This window comes from Protopterus annectens, chromosome 17.part0, assembly GCF_019279795.1.
Source record: "Protopterus annectens isolate FY-2018-M chromosome 17.part0, PAN1.0, whole genome shotgun sequence".
Classification (NCBI taxonomy): Eukaryota; Metazoa; Chordata; order Ceratodontiformes; family Protopteridae; genus Protopterus; species Protopterus annectens.
The window spans coordinates 820,708,307-820,731,984 of NC_056751.1; the positions used below are offsets into that span (position 1 = coordinate 820,708,307).

General features: G+C 39.5%; 1 protein-coding gene across 1 annotated transcript in view; it reads right to left on the reverse strand.

Annotated features, from left to right (window-relative positions):
• RNF141 (ring finger protein 141) overlaps nt 1-22,999 on the reverse strand; it is a 250,344-nt gene extending 227,345 nt beyond the window's left edge. The window contains exons 1-2 of the mRNA XM_044059278.1: nt 22,952-22,999; nt 22,474-22,664 (exon numbers count right to left, since the gene is read on the reverse strand). Of these exons, the coding sequence (XP_043915213.1) occupies nt 22,474-22,664; nt 22,952-22,999 (239 nt within the window). The remainder of the gene's footprint in view (nt 1-22,473; nt 22,665-22,951) is intronic.
• Nucleotides 23,000-23,678: the final 679 nt, after the last annotated feature.

Here is a 23,678-nt window from a genome sequence, read left to right on the forward strand (position 1 = left end):
TGTTTAGGATAAACCATTTTTTTTCATCTTACCTTTAAGCATCCCTGTGGGTAGTACTTGCTTTAAAACCTGTTGGAAAGCTCTAGGAAGTCTTAAACCAATACAAGCACTCAATTCTCCTTGAGAAATTAATGGTAGGCACTAAACAGCCTATAATTGCAAAGTACCTTGCTAAGGTAAGGGAAAACCGCTCTTGTACTTTACAAAAAAAAGGCACCAAACCAGGCATGTCCAAGGGTCAGCTTCTGATGATTTCTCCTGTCCACCTGATGAATCTGGGCATACTGGGCAATGCAGCAATTGCCTCATGTACACAGACAACCCTCTCCTCCTACCACCCAACAGTACAACCTGTGAGAGATGCACTTATAGCCAAACTGAAAGCAAAGCTCTCTCCACCCAAGATTGTGCTAGACAACCAAGAGGAGAAGGTTAACACCTGCACTACACCTCAAGCAACACATAGCCCTTCTAAATCCACACCACCAACACCCACACATAGCAACACTAAACCCACATATGTGAAGGCCCTTAACAGTAAAAATGACCAAGCAACAAGGACCTCTGAAGCTGAAATGCAAACAAACACCAATCACAACCAAAGTGTCATGTAGCTCACACCACCAGTGTGCCACCCAACAACAGCCCCCAAGGCAAGACAACGTACCAAACACTTTAGTCATAGGTGACTCTATAGTCAGGCACAGTGATGTCCCACTCACCAGGCTGAACAAGGAGAAAATTACAGTCAGCTGCCTGTCGGGTGCCAGGATCCGCCACATAATAAATGCACTCAAGTCACTCCACAACAAGTACAAATATGACTCTGTCATTGTCCACGTTGGAGCGAACGACTTGAGATGTACCTCCCTGGACTACATGGAGCGAATGTGACTTGAGATGTACCTTCCTGGACTACATGAAAAGAGACATAGAAGAGCTCTTGGATCATGTGGTCCAGGCAGGTATGACCCTAGCCCTGAGTAGCATCCTGCCTTCGCCCAGAATGATACCACAGTACAAGGACAAAATGATTGACTTCAATAATTGGCTAATCTTCTGGTGTCATTCAAAGGGGATCCAGTATATGTCTGCCTGAGACGACATGATCGACAGCCAAGATGCTTTGCCAGAGATGGTCTGCACCTGTCACCCCTAAGATTCAGGTTACTGGCTAAGACTCTTGCCACTCCTATAGTGTTTTTTTAGGCAAAGTTCAAAGGACAAAACCACCACTGTAACAGGTACAAGCAGCAAATCCTGTAAATCCATTTTCAGCACAATCAGGAATCAACATCATTTTCTGTTTAAGCAATCCAATAATATGCCGATGATACTCATATGAAACCGAGAGTTTAAGGCCCTAATGGCAAAAGTTGCAGAAGTGTATACCTTCTTACCCCCATCTATCCAGCGCCCTGGAGTTTTGGCAGTAATAGCTTTAATATCATTGGGTCCCTGTGAAATGGTCTCGGGATCCACAGTACGATTTTTAAAAAAGGAATTTGTGAGAGACGGGGACCCTGTGATATCTATCAGGTTTTCTGAGAGAAGGAGGTAAAGAATCAGGGGCCAAACTAGATTCTGAAAAAGGCATCATCAACAATGTCCAGTACAGGGAGGATAGCTAAAGGCCTGTGCTGGGACAGGAGTAAGAAATTCCTAAGCCTCTTCTTAGAATCAGAGAAATCCTGACTTTCCCAACGAAAATGCTCCCTGAGAGTATGCAAGGCTTCACCAAAAGAGAAATCCTCTGGGGGGAGGCAGAGGGAATACAGTCCTCAGCATCAGAATCCTCATAGGTACATAAGGGTAAATCCTGGTCATCAGAGGAAACAGAAAATTCAGAATCCTTGTCAGAAGTATCATAAGCAAACAGTTCTAGGTCTCTTAGAGGGGGAAGGCTGGCTTCCCCTGATTAAAGTAATAAGGTCTTCAGTCATTCTTATTTGTTTTTTAGGCATAAAGGCCCGACCATGCTGTCTGGGCATCAGTTTTCTACGCATGGTTCGAGTTTTTGGCCTTGAAGAAGAAGATGGAGTCTGTTTAACTCATTACAGCCGAGTGATGCCTCCAGGTGTACCTGCAGTTACCTCCTACTGCGCCTCTAGGTGTCAAATATTGCTTGCTCATATTTTGTTTTAATAATTCCAAAACCATACTACATAGAAACGATCAGAATATTTTATCTTGAAGGATACATGATGTCAAACACAATTGTACTGAAATTTGACCTCTGTCAATGCGTATTTGTTAGAACTGTAAGGTGATAACTTCATTTTTTAAAGGCTCAAGCCACACCCACTGGGAGTTAAAGTTACACAGTCAAAACAGCTGTACTGGAGGGAATGAGTTAATACGCAAGTCAGTAGGCCTGAATACACCCTCAGAAGCCGGTGCCTGCACAGTGGCTCCGGACCCATCCAAGGTATAGACATCCGCAGGTTCCACAGTTGAAGCATCTTGTGGCATATCGGACTCCGAATGGGTCTCAGCAGAGGCCTGCGAATCAGAAGTAGTGGGTATCAGGGGCTGTGAAAGTGCCTCACTGGAGTACCGGCGAACTGGCGACTAGCTTAGGAGAAGCGTCGTCGGCAGCTTTGGACCTAGACAGCCTGTCTCTGTCTTTATCTTTGTGTTTTTTTGGAATGTCAGTAGTCGGATGGCTTACCAAAGACATATCAGGATAATTGAACTGAGCACCAAAATATTTAGAAGCGAAAATATAGAGACGATGGATAGTTTGTGGTTTAAATAAGGCACGAAACCGACAGCGAGGTACGTCATGGTCAGAGCCTAGGCAAGGAATAGAGTACGAATGAAAATCTTTATGAGGCATTTGCTTTCCACAAGTACTGCAATTATTTACTTTTACTGACATCGGTTTAGAGCAAGAAAAAGTTCCCCCCAACGGGGTACTTCGCTTTTAGTTGGTTGAAGACTTCGGTTCTGAAACTAGAAAACGAAAATTTCAGAAGTCGACCAACCGGCACTTGCGAACTGCTTCGGGCACCGCATGGCAAGAAAGACTGAGGTAATGACATTGGTTGCATGTTTTATACCCCTGACGACCTAACATCACGGAAGAAGGGACAGCAACCGACGCAGGACCCAAGACTTTGTTAAATCAGGCCGACTGAGGGCTACTGCAAGCAGATAACCCTAATGTGATGACTACAACAGTGAAACACGAAGAACATCCACCACCGTGACAGGTACAAGCATGCAAAATCTGAAGGTAATGTTACTCAATGCTAGAAGTCTAAACCTCAAAATGCACTCTCTCGGGGCACTCCCAAAAATGGAGAACATTGATATCTGTGCAGTAACTCAGACCTGGTTCAAGGATCTAGAGAGCACCCCTGCAATAGGATACAACTCTTACCACACTTTTCGACACCAAACCAGGACCGAAACACTAAAGGTGGAGGAGTGTCCATATTCACCAATGATATTCACAACACCAGGCTAGTTGCCCAACACAATGCGTCTGAAATTCTCCAGGTGCAACTAACACTAGGTAAGACTGCAATCCAAATTGTAGCTTGCTACAGATCCCCCACCATGCCCCAAGATTCTCACTACACCTTTCTAAACATACTGGAAAATATTAAGATACAACCAAACACCCTATACTGGGTGATTTCAACTACCCTGCCATTAAGTGGGAAAACTACTCGTGTACCAACACCTTTGCCCAACGGTTCTTGGAATTCATAAATTCCAATGCCCTGGATCAAGTAATCCTTAGTCCCAACAGGGGCTCCAATATCCTAGACCTGGTCATTATCAACATGGGAAATCGATGCTCCACAACTAGTTACCCCCTCGTTGGTCAGGTCTGACCATACGCTAATCATCCTTGACATCCACAGCCCAGCCCACCCCACCCAGTAAGGAAACCTCCATAAAAAACTTCTCCAAAGCCAACTTCATGCTACTCAAGTCAGAAGTGAAACTTCATGACACCCATGCAGACGGGAACTGAAAGTTCGACTGCTGAATCCTACACTAAGGCACTGTACTAGCACATCCACTCGTGTATGAATCGCGCCATCCCCAATAGAACCAAGACACTCTCCTCCAACAAAAGGAAGCTAATCTGGTGGTCCCTTGCCATAAAAAAACTTTACAACAAAAGAAAGAAACTGTTGCAGAAAAGAGGAAAATCCCAGGATACAAAAAACTCCCTTACCAGCCTCAGTGAGAAGCTGAGATCCCTCATAAAATCCTCCAAAGCTAGTTACGAAAGTAAAATTGCCAAAGACTCCAAAGACAACCACAAGGCATTTTATAGCTATTTCAAGAATCTAAATGGCAATGCTCAGATCTGCTCGGAGCTACAACAGAAGGGCATTAAATTTACTGATACCAAGGATATTGCCAATATCCTGGCAGATCGATTCAGTGCAAACTTCACCCCCCTAAAGGGCCTGTCTCAATACCGAAAGATTGCCAAATTCCAGTAATAACGGCCACACAGGTAAAAAAAAACGGACTCTCTAAAGCTAAGAATACAGAATCCATGGGACCAGATGACATCCCAGGCTCTGTACTACATGAACTACAAAATGAACTGGCACCTCACCTAAGTGTCATGTTGAATCAGCCTCACCTCAGGCTTCGTGCCTACTAAGAGGAGCACAGTTACAGTTATCCCACTCCACAAGGGGGGGATCCACCTTGGATCCTGGAAAATACTGCTCCATCAGTTTGACGAGCCTGATCTGCAAGGCCATGGAACGTACTACCATGGAACGTATATCAAAGACACTGGCAACCTTCAAACACTGGTCCCTATGCAGTTTGGGTTCGTGAAGGGCTGGATCTTGTCTCCTGAACCTGACTTAATTCTTTGAATCAGTCTCCAGAGCCACGGACAAGGGTAAGGTGATTCCCACAGCCTATCTGGACCTCGTCAAGGCCTTCAACACCATCCCCCACTCTGGAATCATAGATAAACTTACTAAGCTGGGCATTAATTCCTACGTCACTCAATGGGTTGCCAACTGGCTTACTGACAGAACCCACACTGTAAAATAAGCAGACTCCAAATCCAGCTCCAGACAAGTGGAGTACCTCAGGGTTCAGCCCTGGGACCGCTCTTGTTTGGCATCTACTTCTCTGAAGTACAAGCCAACACTAAGGGACTATGGCTAACAAAGTTCGAGGATGACTGCAAACTGGCAGCCATTACTGAATCCCCATATGATGTGAATATTCTACAAAAGGGCCTTACAGAAACAGATGCTTGGTGCCAGAGCCATGGGCTCAAGCTCAATGCCAAGAAATATATAGTTATTCCCTTTGGGAAAAAACATGTACCCGTGAATTACCACATAGGTGGCAGTACACTAAATACCAAAAGTATGATAAGAGACTTGGGGACACAGGTGGACAGTGGTTTAACCTTCGATGACCCCATCGTCACAACAGTCAGGAAATCCTTCTATGTGGCACACCTCATCACTAAGGGCTTTACATCCAGAAAAAAGGAGGTCATTGTCCCACTGTACTCATCCCTCATTAGACCCATTACAGAATACAATGCCCCAATTGGTATGTACCTCTCAAGACATCTGCAACAACTGGAAAGGCCACATAAATACCTCACTAAAAGAATCACAGGCCTAAAGCAGATGCCCTATGCTGACCATCTAAAAAAAACTCCACCTACACTCTGTCGCATATCTTCTACTCAGAGGCGATCTCTGCTTAACATAAAAGGCCATATCAAACCCAGAGCTGTTGGACATGCTACACTTAAAGAAATCCCAATCCCTCAGAGACGCACGCTCCAGGGATCTAAACCTTGTCATCACAATAAACAAAACATGCTGGAGGGATAGGTTCCTGACCCAGAGACTCCCCAGACTCTGGATTAGACTGCCCATCAAGCACAGCGCCTCTTTGGCCCTCTTCAAAAGGAACCTTGATGATTGGATGGGAGATGGGAAATTCACCCCAGAGATCACGTCAGTCGCCCTGCTAGCAGGGGTCCAGGGAAGTAAACACTGTGGGAAGAAATAGGGAATTGTTATGACTAGGCTTGTACAGGTCCTAGGGCCAATAGCCTAGTACCAACCTATGAATTTAAAGAAGAAAAAATCCAGAAGGAACTTCTCGTTAAACATATTTGGCTCCTTAAGAAAGTGGATGACCTAGAAAACAGAGAGAGAAGGTCAAACATCAGAATTTTTGGCATCCTTGAGAGAGCTAAAGGGGAAGATATGATCGCATTTTTAAATTCATTGATTCCTGAAGTCCTAGACTTAAAAGAAGGTTTATCATTTGGCATTAAGAGGGCTCACAGAGCTCTAGGAAGGCTAGTATCAACATCTTCTTCCACACCACCAAGGTCAACAGTAACACACTTTTTCATCCCATTTGGATAAAGAACTGTATTAAAAACAGCCTGGAGTAAGAGTCTTTTAAAATAAGCAAAACCCAATAAGGTTTGATGATGACTATTCTTCTAGAGTCTTGGAACAGAGGAAAAAAGCTTAGCCATTAATTAAACTACTAAACCAAAATAACATTAAAACACAACTTGCTTTTCCTGCAAAAATAAAAAGCCTACATCTAAAAGAAATGAGAACGTCAAACAATTTGGAGGAAGCCATTGCATTTATTAAAAATGTCATTTCCATACCCGAAGATATGGACTGGGCATCTCCCTCCTTAAAGAGAGTCACAGATAAGTCTTCCTGGACTGATGTTAAAAACAAAAAGCAAAAAACTGAATCTAAAATTGATGTCCCTAACAGATTTCTCAAAGTATCTACTGCAACTTGAACTGCTTCTAAAATATGTGTTTTCATTATTTCAAATAGGCATGTCTTGTATTTGGTTTTCCAATTTATACACAGTGAAAAGAAAATGACTGTTGTTTTTACCCTACCAGTAATAATATATTAGCTTTATTTTCAGTTATTTAAATAGTAAATTGTTCTACATTTCATAGCTCAATGGAGTTTACAAGCTTCATTAGCTCTGGCTCACTTTGAGTCGATGTATACAACCTCGGGTTCTTTTGGTAGATAATCACCCTTTTGTATACATATGTCTCAAGACTAGTCTTTTACGGGTTTGATTAGTGGAATTAAAATAAACATTCCAGTCTTGACTATGTAAACTACACCTTCACAAATAGTATTTATTAGCAAATATAATGAAAATGTCATAATAGCTTATTAATTCGCATTGGCAGTTCTTTATTATGTGAGTCGCTGTGTGTATTTTATTTCTTTCTTTCTCTTTTCTTAGTATCTGTATCTGCTTATGAGCTGCAGTCCAAACGGCTGTTGTCCGTTGATCAATATGGAATCTAGTTTCCTTTTTTTATAGCCATTAGAGTGGACTCTGCTACGTACAGAGTTCAATTTACGTGTGTTTTGTGATCTCTGGTGAATTGCTTTTGTTAACATTATAACTTGTTGAAGCTATCATCGTGAGATATACATTTTGGAGGTGGCTGTGGGCAGTTCGTGATTGTTTGACTAGGAGGTAAGTCTTCCATATGTGAAGGGAGAGGAAAAGAAAGAATACTAAGAGTTAAAGTGGAAAGTGAAAATCCATATATACTCATTGTTTGGAGGAAGCTAAGCCCACTTAAATGAGAGAACGATGCCTCAGTGACCTAAAATGACTAAAATTTCAAATAAGGCTCTCCGTGATGCCCAGAATCCACTGTAAATTAATGTGATATTCAGGAATATACAGATATACTGATGCATGTTTGCAACAAGGGGTGGGCTGTTGAAATGCCGATAAGGCTCTCAGCTTGTTTGGGCACAGATGGTTGTATAATACTGATTGGAAGTTCTTGCGACTAGTTGGACTGATGTTTTACAGTTATGAAGTGAGAAGAGGGAAGTGATTTTCTTATGACGTGTACCAGATATGCTGCTTGGTTTGTCATGTTGGAATTCCTGATAGTCTTTATGTCCTTAATGATACACAGTTTGAAATGTAGACAAACAAGATGTCTGTTAATAGGTGACTTACAAACGTGAGACTTATTGTAGGCTGAAGGGGTAGGTTGACAGTGAAGTGTTCGGAAGAAGAGAGAAAAGTGAGAGGTCTGAAGCCGTTTACTCGGAAGGTGGGAAAACTACTCTTTTCCTAACTCAAAGGGTGAAGATTTTCAGAGCTCAAGACAGCTCATGTGTTAATCTGTTATCTCCTCAGACATCATTAAACTCTGGGCATAATGCAGACTGTGTCAAGTATGAAGCATACTCACTGATTGGCTGTTATACATTCTGGTAGGGGGAAGTTAATGATAATTCGTGAAACTGAACTTAAGGCACAGTATGTTTTATGGTTATTAAACTTTATAGTAAAGTTATTATTCTATTTAGAAGCACTATATGTGATTAAAAATTTGGATTTAAAGTTTATATAAAATATACAGTGCTTTTATAAACTTTGTTTCAAAAACTTTCACGATGTACATATGTAATAATGTTCAAAAAGAACTAAGAAACATTCTTAACACTGAAGTTATGACTGTTATCTGGTGTAAATGTTATTAGTCTAGCTGCAGACACGCAGATGCATCTTAGTAAGCTTGCATCTAATTCTCTCATATACTATAATCTTGAGAAAATTGACGAATACCGATATTAACATCAAAGGCTTACATGCAAAGATACAGCCAACATTGTTGCAACCTTTAATTGATAAAAATTGCACAGAATTGTCAATCAGTTCTAAAATTAACCACCTAACCAAATGGAATCTTTATAAAAGTGGAATATACTATTCTTATGTTTATATTACACTGAGTGGATCTAGCAAGATTTGAGAGTAAATTATCTTTTGGATATTGTTTACATATATTTATATATAATTGCTTCAATTTTACTTTTCTGTTTTTGGCTTTCCTCTGAGAAAGTAGTCATGTTTACAGTTACTATCTAAAAGAAAAGGCAACCACCAATTTACTGACCCTCAATTATTCTATGTAACTAAGTTTCTTAGGAAACAAATTAGTTCACTTGTTTGATGTCATTCTCATTTAAGTGCATTACCTTTTGAATATCAGAATTAAAGACATGTAGAGCAAATGATTAGCACGTATAGAAGGATAGTCAGCATCAAACTCGTGCTCACTTTCATCTTGCTTACTGAATCGCTATTGGGTGATCTCTTTTGCCTTCAATCTTTCACAAATTATTTCTAACTGGTACTGATATAGGCATTAGTATACAAGGGAAATTAAAGCCTGATCAGATGAATAGTAAAACTTGCAAGTTATCTAATCTAGAATATTATCCATTAATACTTATTGTCTTATGGGCTCAGAAAGAATAGAAAAGGAAGTTAGGATCGTTAGTCTAACAAGTACATTTTTATCTGTTAGACTAGGAATTCCATGTTTAATGTGGGTTACATTTTTTATAAGTTTAAACTTTACTAGCATGTTATTTTTTAAATTTTTTTCTAGTATTAGAAAGCTTGACCTAAATATTTTTTCTATCAGCCTGTCTGGAAAAACACTATTAAGAGAATTAGAGATCTGCTAATTAATACAGAATTAACTGTACAGGAGGAGTTTTATGTATTCAGGAATTCAACAACACAAAGTTCCTTTCTAAAAGAATTCTGACACTGATTTAAAATTGGTGTCTTTAAATACTAATGGCTAAAATAATCTGAATAAAATATCTCACTTATTAAGATATCTGAAACTAAACAGAACCAAGTATTTTTTTCTATAAGAAACTCATTTTAAAACCAAATGACAAATTTACATGGAATCCTAATAATTATATAACATTAGCACAGTCTCCCTATAAGTCAAAGACTAGAGGAGTAACAATTTTATGGAAAAAGAATACATTAAACCCAGAAATTATTTATAAACATGTAGATAGATGGATTTACAGCCATTGTTATATTAAAATTTAATAACAGAATGTGGACTTTACTGAACTTGTATTGGTTCCCTGGTATAGGGGTGGGATTAGCTAAGAAGCACTTAGATGTTGTTGCAACTATTTCTAAAGGTAACCTAATAATAGGAGGTGATTTCAATTGTATTACGAACATCACAGAAACCACAAATAAAAAGTCCCCTAGACTATCATCTATTGCGAAATTTAAAAAAAATGGACTGAGATGTTCAAATTAAGAGATGCTTATAATGCAATAGCGCCTAGATCATTACTTTTTTCACATCAAGACTATAGACACGGCACTCAAACCAGAATAGATAAACTATATGCATCTCAAGATCTACATTCAAGAATTTTAAATTTCTCAATACTGCCATATCCATTTTCAGACCATAATTCCCTTGTTTTGGAAATTTATATGGAATTTAAATAATTAGTAGTTACTTCCCAGATTTCTCCATACATTACAAAAATCAAAGAATTTAAACCTTGGTTAGTTACTGAACTTCATTTCATTCTAGAGACCAATTACAAACCAGAAATTCTTTAAAAGCCTATATATATATATATATATATATATATATATATATATATATATATATATATATATATATATATGTATAGATAGATTATGTGTGTGTGTGTGTGTGTGTGTGAAACTACTATTAGCTGGTTCAAAAATAAACTCAAAGAATGGGAAACAGAATTACAGGAACTGCAGAATCAACTCAATGTTTAAATCTAATAAGAATTTAAATGCTACAGAGAATAAAAGGAACTGCAGAATCAACTCAATGTTTAAATCCAATAAGAATTTAAATGTGACAGAGAATAAAAGGAAAATAGAAGATGTAAATAAAACATAAAATGAAATACTTTACCACAAAGCTAACTTAGCCATGGAAAATTAAAAATAAATGCTTACCCTACTTCTCCAAAGCATTTACATTACTTATCTATGAAAGTTAAAAATGCAGTCCAAAGCCAATAATATTAGTAGCATTTTACATGAAGGGAAAGGGGAAAAAAGTCTCTGATATAGGTGACACTTTGGATAACTTTTAAAAATCATTATACTGAACATCATAAAAGTGAAATAAATATAACCAAGCATCTGAATCTAGGAAATATAACCCCTAACATCAAAACATTTTCTGAGGAATTAAAAATAGAGCTACACAAAACAATCACACAAAAATAAATCAAAGATAAAATCAAAGAAAGTAAACCCTGCAAGGTGCCAGGGATAGATGGTTTAATCATAGAATTATATGAACAGTTTCTCACTTCCATAACCTCTCTATTACATAAAACTTTTCTAGAAATACAAACACTTGCAAAGATTCCCCCTTAAGGCGAAATATTCTTTAAACACCCCCATCTTAAAGGATAGTAAATGCCCTAATTATTGTAACTCTTACAGGCCCATTCCATTACAGAATAATGATTATAAAATCTTCATGTCAATTTTGGTAAACAGAATGAAAATCCCACTGTCCAAAACAATTAATAAAGATCAAACTGGGTTTATATATAATAGACACACACAAGACAATATTAAACGGATACTAACACTAATTGATTATTTAAATAGAGAAAACCAAGAAGCTTTGATAATTGGTTCAGAAGGCCTTTGACTCCTTAAATTGGGACTATTTAATTAATGTTTTGCATACATTTGCTTTTCCTCTCATTACACTTGTAAAGAAAGTCTATAAAAATAACTTGACATTTGTTAAAATAGGACCTTTTACTTCTGAAGCAATTAAGATCACTAGAGGTACTAAGCAAGGTTGTCCAATGTCACCTATTTTATTCGCATTGGCTACAGAGATATTGGCCATCTTAACACGCAACAACCCAACAATAAAAGGCATAGATGTACATCAATATAGCTCCAAAATAATGTTGTTTGCAGATGATGTGCTTCTTACTTTGTCTAGCTTTAAAGTATTGCATGCAGTAGACTTATTAATAGGCAGCTTTCAAATGATTTCAGGTCTCTACTTTAATAAATCAAAATCAAAATTCTTGATGTTAAATAAAAAAAGGAGGTACAAGCATCTGGAAATCACACAGGATAGTTCTGTGTGAGAATATGACACAAATATTAAATACCAAATTAAACCAACATCAAAACATTGGTGAATAAATGGAATAATATATTTACAACATTTGAAGATAAATTACAATTGCTAAAAATGGTCCTACTTCCTAAAGTAATGTATGTAGCCCAGGCGCCAATATGTTTACCCCCCAAAAAAAAGATTTAAAGATATTACATTTATATTGTTTTGTTAAGATTCTTATGGTATCCTAAAAAAAAAAGGGAATTGCATTTTCTCATTTATATTAGACAATGGGAAAAGGAGGTTTAAAATTCCCAGATATCAAATCATACATAAGGGATAATATAATTAAAAAGTACAGTTGTGTACACTTGCCATAAATGTAGATGTTAGAGTGTATTCACTGTTGCGGTCATCACAGTTGGGTTATCTGCCTGCAGGTAGCCTTCAGTCGGCCTGAATAGCAGAGACGTAGTTCTGCATCGGTCGCTGTTGCTCCGGGACTGACGTCAGGTCATCAGGGGTATAAAAACAGGCAGCCGACAACATTACATCTGTTTTTCTTGCCTCAAATGTCAGGAGCCCCCCCAAAAGGGAGCTAAGCTATGGTGGGAAAATCATCACCAGTAAAAAGTAAATACTAATACCCCTGCAAGGGGTGAGTAACATACATATAGAGGGGGGAGAGAGAGACAGAGAGAGAGAAGGGGGCTGGAAGGAGGGAAACCAGGACTGCAACAGTGAATACACCAACATCCACATTTATGGTAAGTGTACACAACTGTACTATGTTCTTCGTGTTTCACTGTTGCAGTCATCACATTTGGGTTGATTCCCAAAGCTGAAGAAAGGCTAGAGGCAGTCAAGAAGAGTTTGGGCTGGCTAGTATGCCCTACAGGACTATAGTTGCAAAACCCGCCCTAGATTTGGAAAATATAGGCAGGTGGTAATGCTTGGTGAATGTGTGTACAGAACTCCTGGCAGCAGCCTCCAGAATGTCCCTGGTAGGGGCTCCCCTAAGGAATGTTGTAGAGGCAGAAGTTGCCCTAGTGGAATGTGTTCTGACCCCCTGATGGGTTGGTTTTCCATGGTGTTTGTAGCAGAAATGGATACAGTGTCCTATCCACTTGGAAACTGTCTGTTTTGAAATGGCCTTGTCCTCTGCTCCTTGTGCAAAACTGAGTAATAACTGGTCAGATTTCCTGAAGGGCTTAGTCCTATCCAGGTAGAATCTGAGCAGTCTGTGCACGTCCAAGGAGTGCAGGATCCTTTCCCCTTTATTTTGCTGATTAAGGAAGAAGGTTGGCAAATGGATAGATTGGTTGACAGCCACACTGGACACCACTTTGGGCATAACAGGAAGGATTAGTCCTGAGGGAGACCCCATCAACATGAAAAATAATGAAGGGTTTCACAACCATAAGTGCTTGTAGCTCACTCTTCTAGCTGAAGTGATGGCCACAAGCAAGGCTGTTTTCCAGGAGAGGAATTTTAACTCTGCTGACACTGCAGGCTCAAAAGGGAGTGGTGTGAGCTTTTCCAGTACAAAGTTAAGGTCCCAAGCAAGGGTGGGTGCTCTCCTTGGTGGCCTTAAGTGGTTTGCCCCTCTCAGGAACTGTTTGATGAAAGGGTGAGAGAAGAGGGGTGGCTCAGAGTTGTAATGAGCAGAGATGGCAGAGGCCTGGATCTTAATGGAGGAGGATAGGCCTCTGTGGAGTAGATCTGTTAAGTACTCCAGGATTAGAGGTAGGGAGGGCAGAGTTGTGTCCTCTCTAAGAATGAATCCAGCAGCAATACCTTTTTCACTTGTCAGCATAGGATTTCCTTGTACTGGGTCTACTGGCTTCAAGAATGACGTCCAGCACCTGCTCATTTAGGCTGGTCACTGGAGGAGAATTCAAGGAATAAGCCAGGCTGCAATATTCAGGGTTTGCGGTTGTGGATGCAAGATCTGCCCCCCCCCCCCGCTGAGTGGGCAGGGTCGGGCTCAGGGGTAGGCGCCAGGGTGGTACCGGTGACAGGCTGCGCAGTAGTGGATACCAGTGCTGGCATGGCCAGTCCAGGGCAATCAGGATTGTCCTTGGTCTGTCCGGTCTTATCTTGAGCAATATTCTTGAGAGAAGGGGCAGAGGGGGAAATGCATAGACTGAGATGTTTATCCACTGAGAGGATAGGGCATCCACTTTCCAGGCCTGCTGTGAGGTGTCCTGGTGCAGAATTTGCTGAGCTGGTGATTGCAGGGGGTAGCAAAGAGACCCACCTCTGGGGTTCCCCATTTCTGAATCAGAAGTCTGAAGGTGCTTGGCTCTAATTGCCACTTGTGTGGGTCTAGGAGATTTCTACTAAAGTCAACTGCCAAAGAGTTTTGTTTGCCTGGCAGGAATTGAGCTTGCAGATGGACCTGCATGTCCAAGGCCGTGTTCCACAGGGCCATGGCTAGCCTGTAGAGTGGGTAGAGTGGGTTCCCCCCGCTTGTTGATGTACCACACAACTGTGGTGTTGCGTAAAGGGAAGTCCCTAGTTATGGTTGCATGCTGCTGCCCACCAAAGAAACTCTGTCCTTAAACAAGGTATGATAGGAATGACAGTTTCCAGGTCCTGAAAATGTTGGCACCAAAGATTTTTTTTAAGTACCACTGAAGTTTCCTCACATGCAGTCTGGCATAGTAGGATGCATGAGGCCATGGAACCCTAGGGCCTGCAGGATTTTCCTTGCAGATAGCTGGGTTCTGGTGGCCATTTGAGTGAAGTAGTCTTGTCAGATAGGCTTTTCTGGAGCAAGGAATGCCATCTGGGATGCTGTGTTCAAGCTTGCTCCCAGGAATACAATCTTTTGACTGGGAACTAATTTTGATTTCTTTTCGTTGATAGTGAACCCCAGGGAGGTTGGAAGGTTTTTTTTTTTTTTTACAAATGTCAGGTGCTGAAACAGCATTCCCTGACCATCTGCCTGAATAAGGCAGTCGTCAAAGTACCGGTAAATTTGTGATTTTTTTTCTCTGTCTGCAGTAGGCAATGGCTGGAGCCAGGCATTTTGTGAATAATCTGGGAGCAGTGGATAAGCCAAAGGAAAGTGCAGAGAAGTGATAATGCATAGATCCTGCCCTGAAGAGTAGATATTTCCTGCACGAGTCCCTGATAGGGATGTGCAGATAGGCTTCTTTTAAGTCTAGGGTGGCTAACCAGCCATCTTTGGCCAGCATAGGAAGAAGCCGCTGCAGGGTGAGCATTTTGAATTTTGGTGCCACCAGGATGTTTAGAATGGCAAGATCTAGGATTGGGGGCCAAGCCCCCTCTTTTCTGGGTACCAGGAAAAGTCTGGAATAGAACCCTTGACCTATCTGCTCTGCAGGAACAGGTTAAATTGCCTTTACGGAGAGCAGGGACTGAACTTAGTTTTGTGCCTCTGCCCACTGGTTTGGAGGAAGGTCTGGGAACCCTTTTGGGGTCGTCAGTGAGTGGAAGTAAAATTTGTACCCCTGGGATACACTGTTGAGGACTCATCGGTCTTTGGTGATGGAAGTTCAGTTTTTTTGCATGATGGGCAAGTTTTCCTCCTAGGGGCACGAGCAGTTGGGCAGAGGTGGGGAGTGGAGTTGAGAAGTCATTGTGAATTCTTTCCATAAGGAGGTGGCTTAGCCCTCCCTGTTTTTGAAGTGGAGGCACTCCATTGCTTAGATCTCTGCATACCCTGAGACTGGGGGGTCCGTTTCCCCTGGGTCCAGTTTGAGATGGCCTTGAGGGGGCTGGAAAGGACCCATGTTTCGAGGGGCAATACCTACTGAATCTAGGAGGCTGTACTTGCAAGAAATCTTTGTTTGCGTAGATTTAGCTTTTTCTTCCATCTTTTTAAGAACCTCTTCTGCTATGGTACCTAACAAATTACTAGATGCTCCTTTGAACAAGGGCAATTTCAATTTGACATGGTCTGCTTCTTAAGCCAAGCATGCCTTCTCTGTACAGAACCAGTGACTGCTGCCCTGCAAAATGCTTCTAGGGTGTCAAAGCCACATTGCAAAGTATGCTTGCTGACTTAGCTTGCAGAATGCATAAGCTATTGTAATTCTTTATTTTCTGCACAGTCTGTAAAGGCAGCTATTTTTTACTTAATAAGTTCCATGATATGTTGTTGGTACTTCAGCATTCAAAGCCCTAATGGCGAGAGCTGCAGAGGTGCATTCAAAGCCCTAATGGCGAGAGCTGCAGAGGTGTATACTTTCTTACCCTATCTGTCTAAAGCTCTGGAATTCCTGTCTGAAAGGGTGGGATTCTTAGCTGTAGTTGCTTTGATACCTTTAGATCCCTGGGATATGACCTCTAGGTCAGCAGTAGGATTTTTGAAAAAGAATTTGAGAGAGTCGGGAACTCTGTAGTACCCGTCTGGTTTCCTAGGAGCAGGGGGTAGAGTATCAGGAGTTCTACTGGATTCCATAAAGACATCATCCACAACATCCAGGACTGGGGATATTGATAAAGGCCTATGTTGTGGCAAATCTAAAAATTCTCTGAGTCTCTTTTTGGACTGAGGATAGTCTTGGCATTCCCAGTAGAAATGCTCTCTTAAAGTATGTAAGGTTTCACCAAAAGAAAAATTATCTGGAGGAAAAGCAGGGGGAATGGATTCCTCTGCATCTGAATCCTCATAAGCAGATAAAAGGCATGTCTTCATAATCAGATACCTCAGAGTCGGACTCTTGGTCTGTTAAAGCTCCTGGGGACTGGTCTCTCTCTCTTAGCAGGGGAAGGCTGACTTTCCCTAATCAGCATAAGGTCTTCTGCCATTTTAAGCATTTGATGTTGCGGCAAGGAAGCACGTGCTTGAATTTGGGTCGTTGTTTTTTTAGGCGCAGCACATACTCTTGGCCTTAGAAATTCTGTAGTTTTAGACAGAACCGAAGACATAGATTTAGACAGAACTGAAGATGCAAAGTAGTCGGTTTGTGTCGAATATCGGTAGTACAAAGAGCTTTTTCAGAAGCCGGTGCCTGCTCAGTGGCCCAGACCCATCCAAGGTAGAGACATCTGCAAGTTCCATAGTCAAAGAGTCTCGCTGCATACCGGACTCTGAACAGGTCTCGATAGAGGCCTGCAAATCCACTGAAGCGGGCATCAGGGGCTGCGAAAGCTCCTGAGTACCGGCGAACTGGCGACTAGCTTAATGGAAGCGTCGTCTGCAGTTTTGGACCTGTGCAGTCTGTTTCTGTCTTTATCCTTACGTTTTTTTTTGGAAAATCAGAGTCAGATGGCTTACTGAAGCCATTTCGGAATATGGAGATCGAGAACGAAAGTATTTAGTGACAATAAGGGCTCGACAACGAATAGTTCGGGCGTTGAATAAGGCACAAAGCCATACTGATAAAGCTCACACCAAACCAATAACAAGAAAAGAACCAGAACTTGAGCTCCAAGAAGTAACCAGAATGACACAGGACCACACGAGTTTACCTAGGTTTCGTTTAATCCAACTTCATCAGAACAATAAATGATTAAATTGAAATTCCTTATATACACCTTAAAAAATGACATCATCACCAATCATAAAAAGGTTAACACCCATCAATGCAAGTAGAAATTGAAATTTAAAAAGACAGTATACAGCAGAAGGAACCATAATCAAAATACTGACTACATCATATACAAACACCTCTTCATACAAATACCAGAGAAATATGGCTATGATTACTTATTAAATCAGTGGTTACTAACATTAAAAATATTGACAATGCAAGTAAAAATGAATATGAAGACATGATTAACACAATTATGTCATAATTTGGAGAATAAAGATGGGAATGATAATGAAAATAAAAATGAAAAATAATGAATAAAATAAGAATGAAAATGACATGAAATAAGAAAAAATTAATTAAAAAAAATATATATATATATCTATATGTCTAAAGCTATATTACCACATTATATTCTTTAACTTTAAGATGGGCATAATAGAGATGCAGTCATTGATCCCCGGGGCTTCCTGTGCATTAGTTAACAACTGCCATCTCATCTCCGCTATATCTAAATGTATATCCAATTTCCTACCTAATTTATCCAATACTATCTGTTCCAAAACATTAAACTTAAATCTATGTCCACTATTGCTCTCAATGTGTCTGTACAATGCGTTGGTCGTCTTCCGTAATCTTATATCCGATTGATGTTCAATGATACGATCCCTTAATGCCCTGCAAGTTTTACCTATATAAAAAGCAGGGCATTGTGTACATGTGGCCGCATAAACTACATTTGTTGAATAACAATCGATATGGGTTTCTATTTTAACATTCATTCCTGCCAATGTGAATCTGGCTCCCGTGGGTTTAATTAAATGACATACACTGCATCTACCACACCTATAATTGCCCTTATTTTTACCACTACATATTAGTGTATTTTCACCTTTCTCTAATAGTTGTTTCAATGACACCCCTTTCCTATACACACACTTTGGTGCTCCTCCTAACTTACGACTGACTGTTGGATCTATTCTTAGCATTTTCCAATTATTGACCACAATTTCAGCAATATATGGGGCGTCAAAAGAAAAGGTAGTTATAAAATACAACACTTTTTCACATTCAGTATTTGTGTCGCTCACCACATTCTCAAGTCTAATCTCACGCCTAGTTACTGTGGAAGATCTACTACAATGCTCCGTTAAGCCTTGCTTATTGTTCAATAGGGCCCAATAAATTCCACTATTCCTTTTTGTTTTTACCTCATTGACCACACTGTCACATAATTCCAGTGGGTATCCTCTCCTAATGAACATAGATTTAATTAGTTCAAGTTCCTTCATAAAGTCATCCTCCAAAGTTGTCATTCTTGCAGCCCTGACCATCTGTCCTTTTATTATTGCCTTTTTCTGGTGGTCAGGGTGGTTACTTGTATAACTTAAATATGAATTGGAGAACGTACTTTTTCTATGAATAGTGGATATTAAGGTTAAGTCTCCTGGATTCAGGACCAGATGTACATCCAAATAATCAATTTCTGTCCTGCTCATGTTGTAATAAAACTTTAGAAAACCTACAGATCCATTGATGAATTCAATGAATTCCAAAAAGCTATCACTTCCCCCTTCCCACAAGATAAACAGGTCATCTAAAAAACGCGTGTAAAAAGTTATGTTAGACATAAATTTACTAGTGAATAGAAATTCCTGTTCCCAGAACGCCATTACGTAGTTGGCGTATACGGGGGCACACGCTGCCCCCATAGCTACACCAGTTTTTTGTTTATAGTAAACCCCATCGAAATAAATGAAATTGTTGGTTAACACTGTCTCCATAAGCACCACCATCAGGTTGATTCTATCCTGGTCAAATAATCGGGTCTTTAATAGTTCCTTTTCCAACCATTCTAATCCTGTATCTGTAGGAATCACAGAGAATAGATTTACTACATCTATGGTTGCCATAATGGTGTCCTTCTTAAATTTAACACTATTCAGTTTTTCCAGAAAAGACCAAGAATCCTTAGTAATATAACTAAAGACTTTTAAACCTTTTTGTAGTTCAGCATCCAAAAATTTACTTATAAAATAAGTCTTACAGCATTTCCCATCGACTATTGGTCTAAAGGACAGGTTGTTCAGTCCCTTATGAATCTTTGGTACACCAAATATCCTGCTAGCGACCGGATGGTCATTGACTAGGTATCTAAACTCATCCTCATTAATGTGCCCCTGCCATAAAAGATCCTCAATAATCAGGGAGACACTTCTAAAGGCAAGATTTAACTCATTCAAACTAACTACTTCATATGTATCCGTGGCCAGTATCTGTTTGATACAATTAATATAGTCCCCCCTATCCATCAATACCAGTCCATTACCTTTATCAGGTTTCATTGTTCTTAACGAAGGATCATTAATTAAATTGTCCAATAATTTACGCTCAGTGTTAGTCAAATTATCATTTAAATTAAATGCTTGTCTAAATTGGGAGCTTCTTGCCAACCTGTAGTGCTCCCTAATGTCCCATTCACATATTTTCTCATATACATTGGTTACCTTGTTAACCGGAGGCATATATCTACTTGGCTTTTTCAATAACAGACCACTGTGGTCATATTCCCCCTCACCAAACTGAATTCTTAAATTCATCTTTCTTACCAAAAGCTTTAAGTCAACCAGTGTATTGATTAGACTACCCCGAGCTAATGGGACGAATGTCAGACCTTTTGCCAATAAATCAGCATACTGCTCACTGATAGCTGTTGTGGAGTAATTATAAATTTTGAAATCTTTAAAAGAGGCACAAAGCCGACAGCGAGGTACGTCATGGTCTGGGCCTAAACAGGTGACGCAGTAAGAATGGAAATCTCGGTGTGGTATTTGTTTTCCACAAGCAAGACCAATGTTAACTTTACATCAGTTACAGCAAGACAAAAAGGATCCCCAATGGGATACTTAGCTTTAGAAGACTTCAGGATAATTCAATTCGGAAACGAACTCAGGTAGTAGCCAACTGGCACTCATGCGAACTGCTTCTGCTTCGGGCTCCTCGGCAAGAAAGACTGATGTAATGGCATCGGCTGCCTGTTTTTATACCCCTGATGACCTGACGTCAGTCCTGGAGTGACAGCAACCGACGCAGAAGTACTACACCTCTGGTATTCGGGCTGACTGAGGGCTACCTACAGGCAGATAACCCAACTGTGATGACTGCAACAGTGAAACACGAAGAACATCTGTGATTGACTGGGTTAACCCTAACTATTCTTCTAACTGGAAATGGTTACATAAAGCATGAATGAAAACGCTTTATCAAAAAATCTTGTAACCACAGAAAAAGATAACAGAATATGACACAGAGTATACATTTTCAATATAATATAGCAAAACCTACCAAATTAAATCTAATTAATCATATTTTTGATGTCTTTAGAAAATTCATTAATACGAATATGGACATGAAGCTTTGGCTTGCATTTTTAATTCCTTTCAGTACTACAAGGAACTTCCCTGACAGGGTACAAAGATTTTTAACTCCTGGGAACACAAGAATTTAGTACGTTGGTTTCATTGCTTAAAAAAAATGTACAGGTTTTGGAAGCTCAATATAGGTTATCAACGTATGGGTTATCTTCACACAACTGGTTAATATTACAGAGTGTTTTAACATACTCTTAAGTATCTATGTAGAATAGTAAATAACTCATCTTTTCAAGATCCTCCTAAATTTATAATTTAGCTGTTTGAAATTATTTACAATTGTATTGATACAAAAAACGAATTATCATATCTATATAAAGTGCTAATTGCTTTTTAAGACTGCTCCTAAAGTATCTTATTGGCAATATACAACTAAAGGTTTATTGACTACCTTATCATCAGAAGATAAGTCAGATATACTACTTTCAGTTAAATTAACATCCCACTCACAATATTGGAGAATATCTAACTGGAAATATCTACATAGATCCTTTTCAACTCCTGACAAAGTTTCAAAAATCAACTCATCTAGTAAAACGTTATGCTGGAAATGTCAAGCTTCAACCAGTGTAGATTGGTTCCATGTTTTTTATGGCTGTACTAATATTAAAACATTTTGGAATAAGATCTATAATTTTTTTTTACAAGTAATATATTCACATTCATTTACCTTGACCAGACCATTAAATGTAACTAAAAATCTTCATCTGAAGAAAACAGAATTGTATTTACTTCTGGACAATACCAGCAATAGCTAGAAAATGTATAACAAGGAGATGGAACTCCAACACAGCGACCACCATGGAGGAATTTCAATGTCTACTGAAGAAGTCTGCATTAATGAAGATCAAAATTAAAGAATTAAGAATCCATCTTGGGTCATTAGTTAACAACCTGTGGAGAAAAGTAGTGACTTTGATTGAAACTTTACAACCGGAACCACTCTTCCTGATACTCTATACATAATGTAATTTGATTACTATTTATAGTTGAGCTATCATCTTAACCTACTATTGTCAGACTAAATGTAAATATTGTATATAGTTAAGAAATTTTTATTTAAATATAAAAACATTTCTATACTATTTTACATGATTTAAAAAATCCCCAAATGCACTTCTTGTTTTTAGACGATAATCAGCCTACACTTTTTACGGACAGATTTTTACACTAGGCCTTTGTACACTACAACTCAATGTTCAAAAACATTTAAAAATTGGTAAGTGCCACTTTACAAAGAGAAAGCGACCGTGAGCGAGCGAAAGACAAAGTGTGTGTGGTGTAGACCTAGGATAAACTTAACAGTCTAGAAACATATGAAATAAATGGAAGTAAGAGACAGACAAGGACAATGTAGATGCTCAAGCTAGCTGTGCACATCAGCTGGACTAAAAAGGACCACTGATACTGTATATGTTTAAGTCTGAAATACTATGCAAAGTCCACAGCAGTGATCAAAATATGTTCTCTCTCTGATAATGTACTCCTAAAGTGCATCAGCTATGCAAAATGAATGGCAACAGAAATTTATCTTTTTAACCAATTTGTTAGTGCAGTGAAATACCTTCCCATCCAGATGCTGGCTTGGCAAGATGATGTGGAACGTGGAAGACCAGCACCATCATCAGGAGACGCCGCAGCAGAACTTTGTTTTAGAACTTCAGCAGCCTGACTAGTAATATCTTTATAAAGCTGGACGAACTGATACAAATTCAGAATCCTTGAAATCTCTACAACTCCAGTAGGTTTGTTAATCTAAAGAAAAAAGGACAATATGTAACCCCCAAATTTAATCACACAAACTGTAAAGATAAGACAGCACTGCAAAATACATATGTGGTTCTGAGTCAGCCCTCCTTCACAGCACAGAAAAAAAACATCTATGAATTTTGCACTTGCTACCATTAATCTAGTGGACAACAAAACTCGAGAATTCCATCTAATTGTAATATACCTCAGTGATTTCCTGCAGGAGTGAAGGCAATCTGGCAGACACTGAGGAAAGAACACTGCTTAGGCAGAGCTCTTTTTTTTAATTTTACCTTTCTTGCCATTTCATATTTCATCCGTTCCCTTTCCACTACTGCCATGTAACAATGCCAGTAACAGAAACTAACAGACATATCAGCAACATTCTCCCCTCCCAGTGTAATGCCTGCCTGCTCTGTTTTTCCCAACACAAAGGCTGCAAAATGGAATAAATAAGAGAAAATACCCAGTCTCCATCTCCAAAAGATGGAAAACTGCTAAATTCTGATTACCGGAACTAAAGGCCGAGACATAATTCATGCCATCAAATATAATACATCTCCAGAATACTTTACTTGTTATGTAATTATTAAAAACGTCTCACCAGTGTAGAGAGCAAATATGATGCAGACGATTTACTAAGATGATCCTCCTTAATGGGTTCTAATGTCAGGTTTATCCTATCCAACAGTCGTTAGCAAGTGTTCTTGTATTTTAGGAAGGACATGTGCCTGTGATAGTGCATCCTGAGATGGCACATTTCAGTGCCCTTTTCCACTACAATCTGCCAGTTCATACCCCATGGTTCCAGAACAAACACACTATTGCACATCAAGAAAAATACGGATGATTTGGCACTACCAACATGTTCAACTAAACAGCCAACACCACATGGAAAGAACTGCTCCATATAGCAGACAAGAGGAAGGACAGTACTTCTGAATACATCTAGAAGGTTCTTGACAATGTAAGAAAGTGTCTGCTGCACCTTTCATCAAATACCTTCTCTAATGCATTACA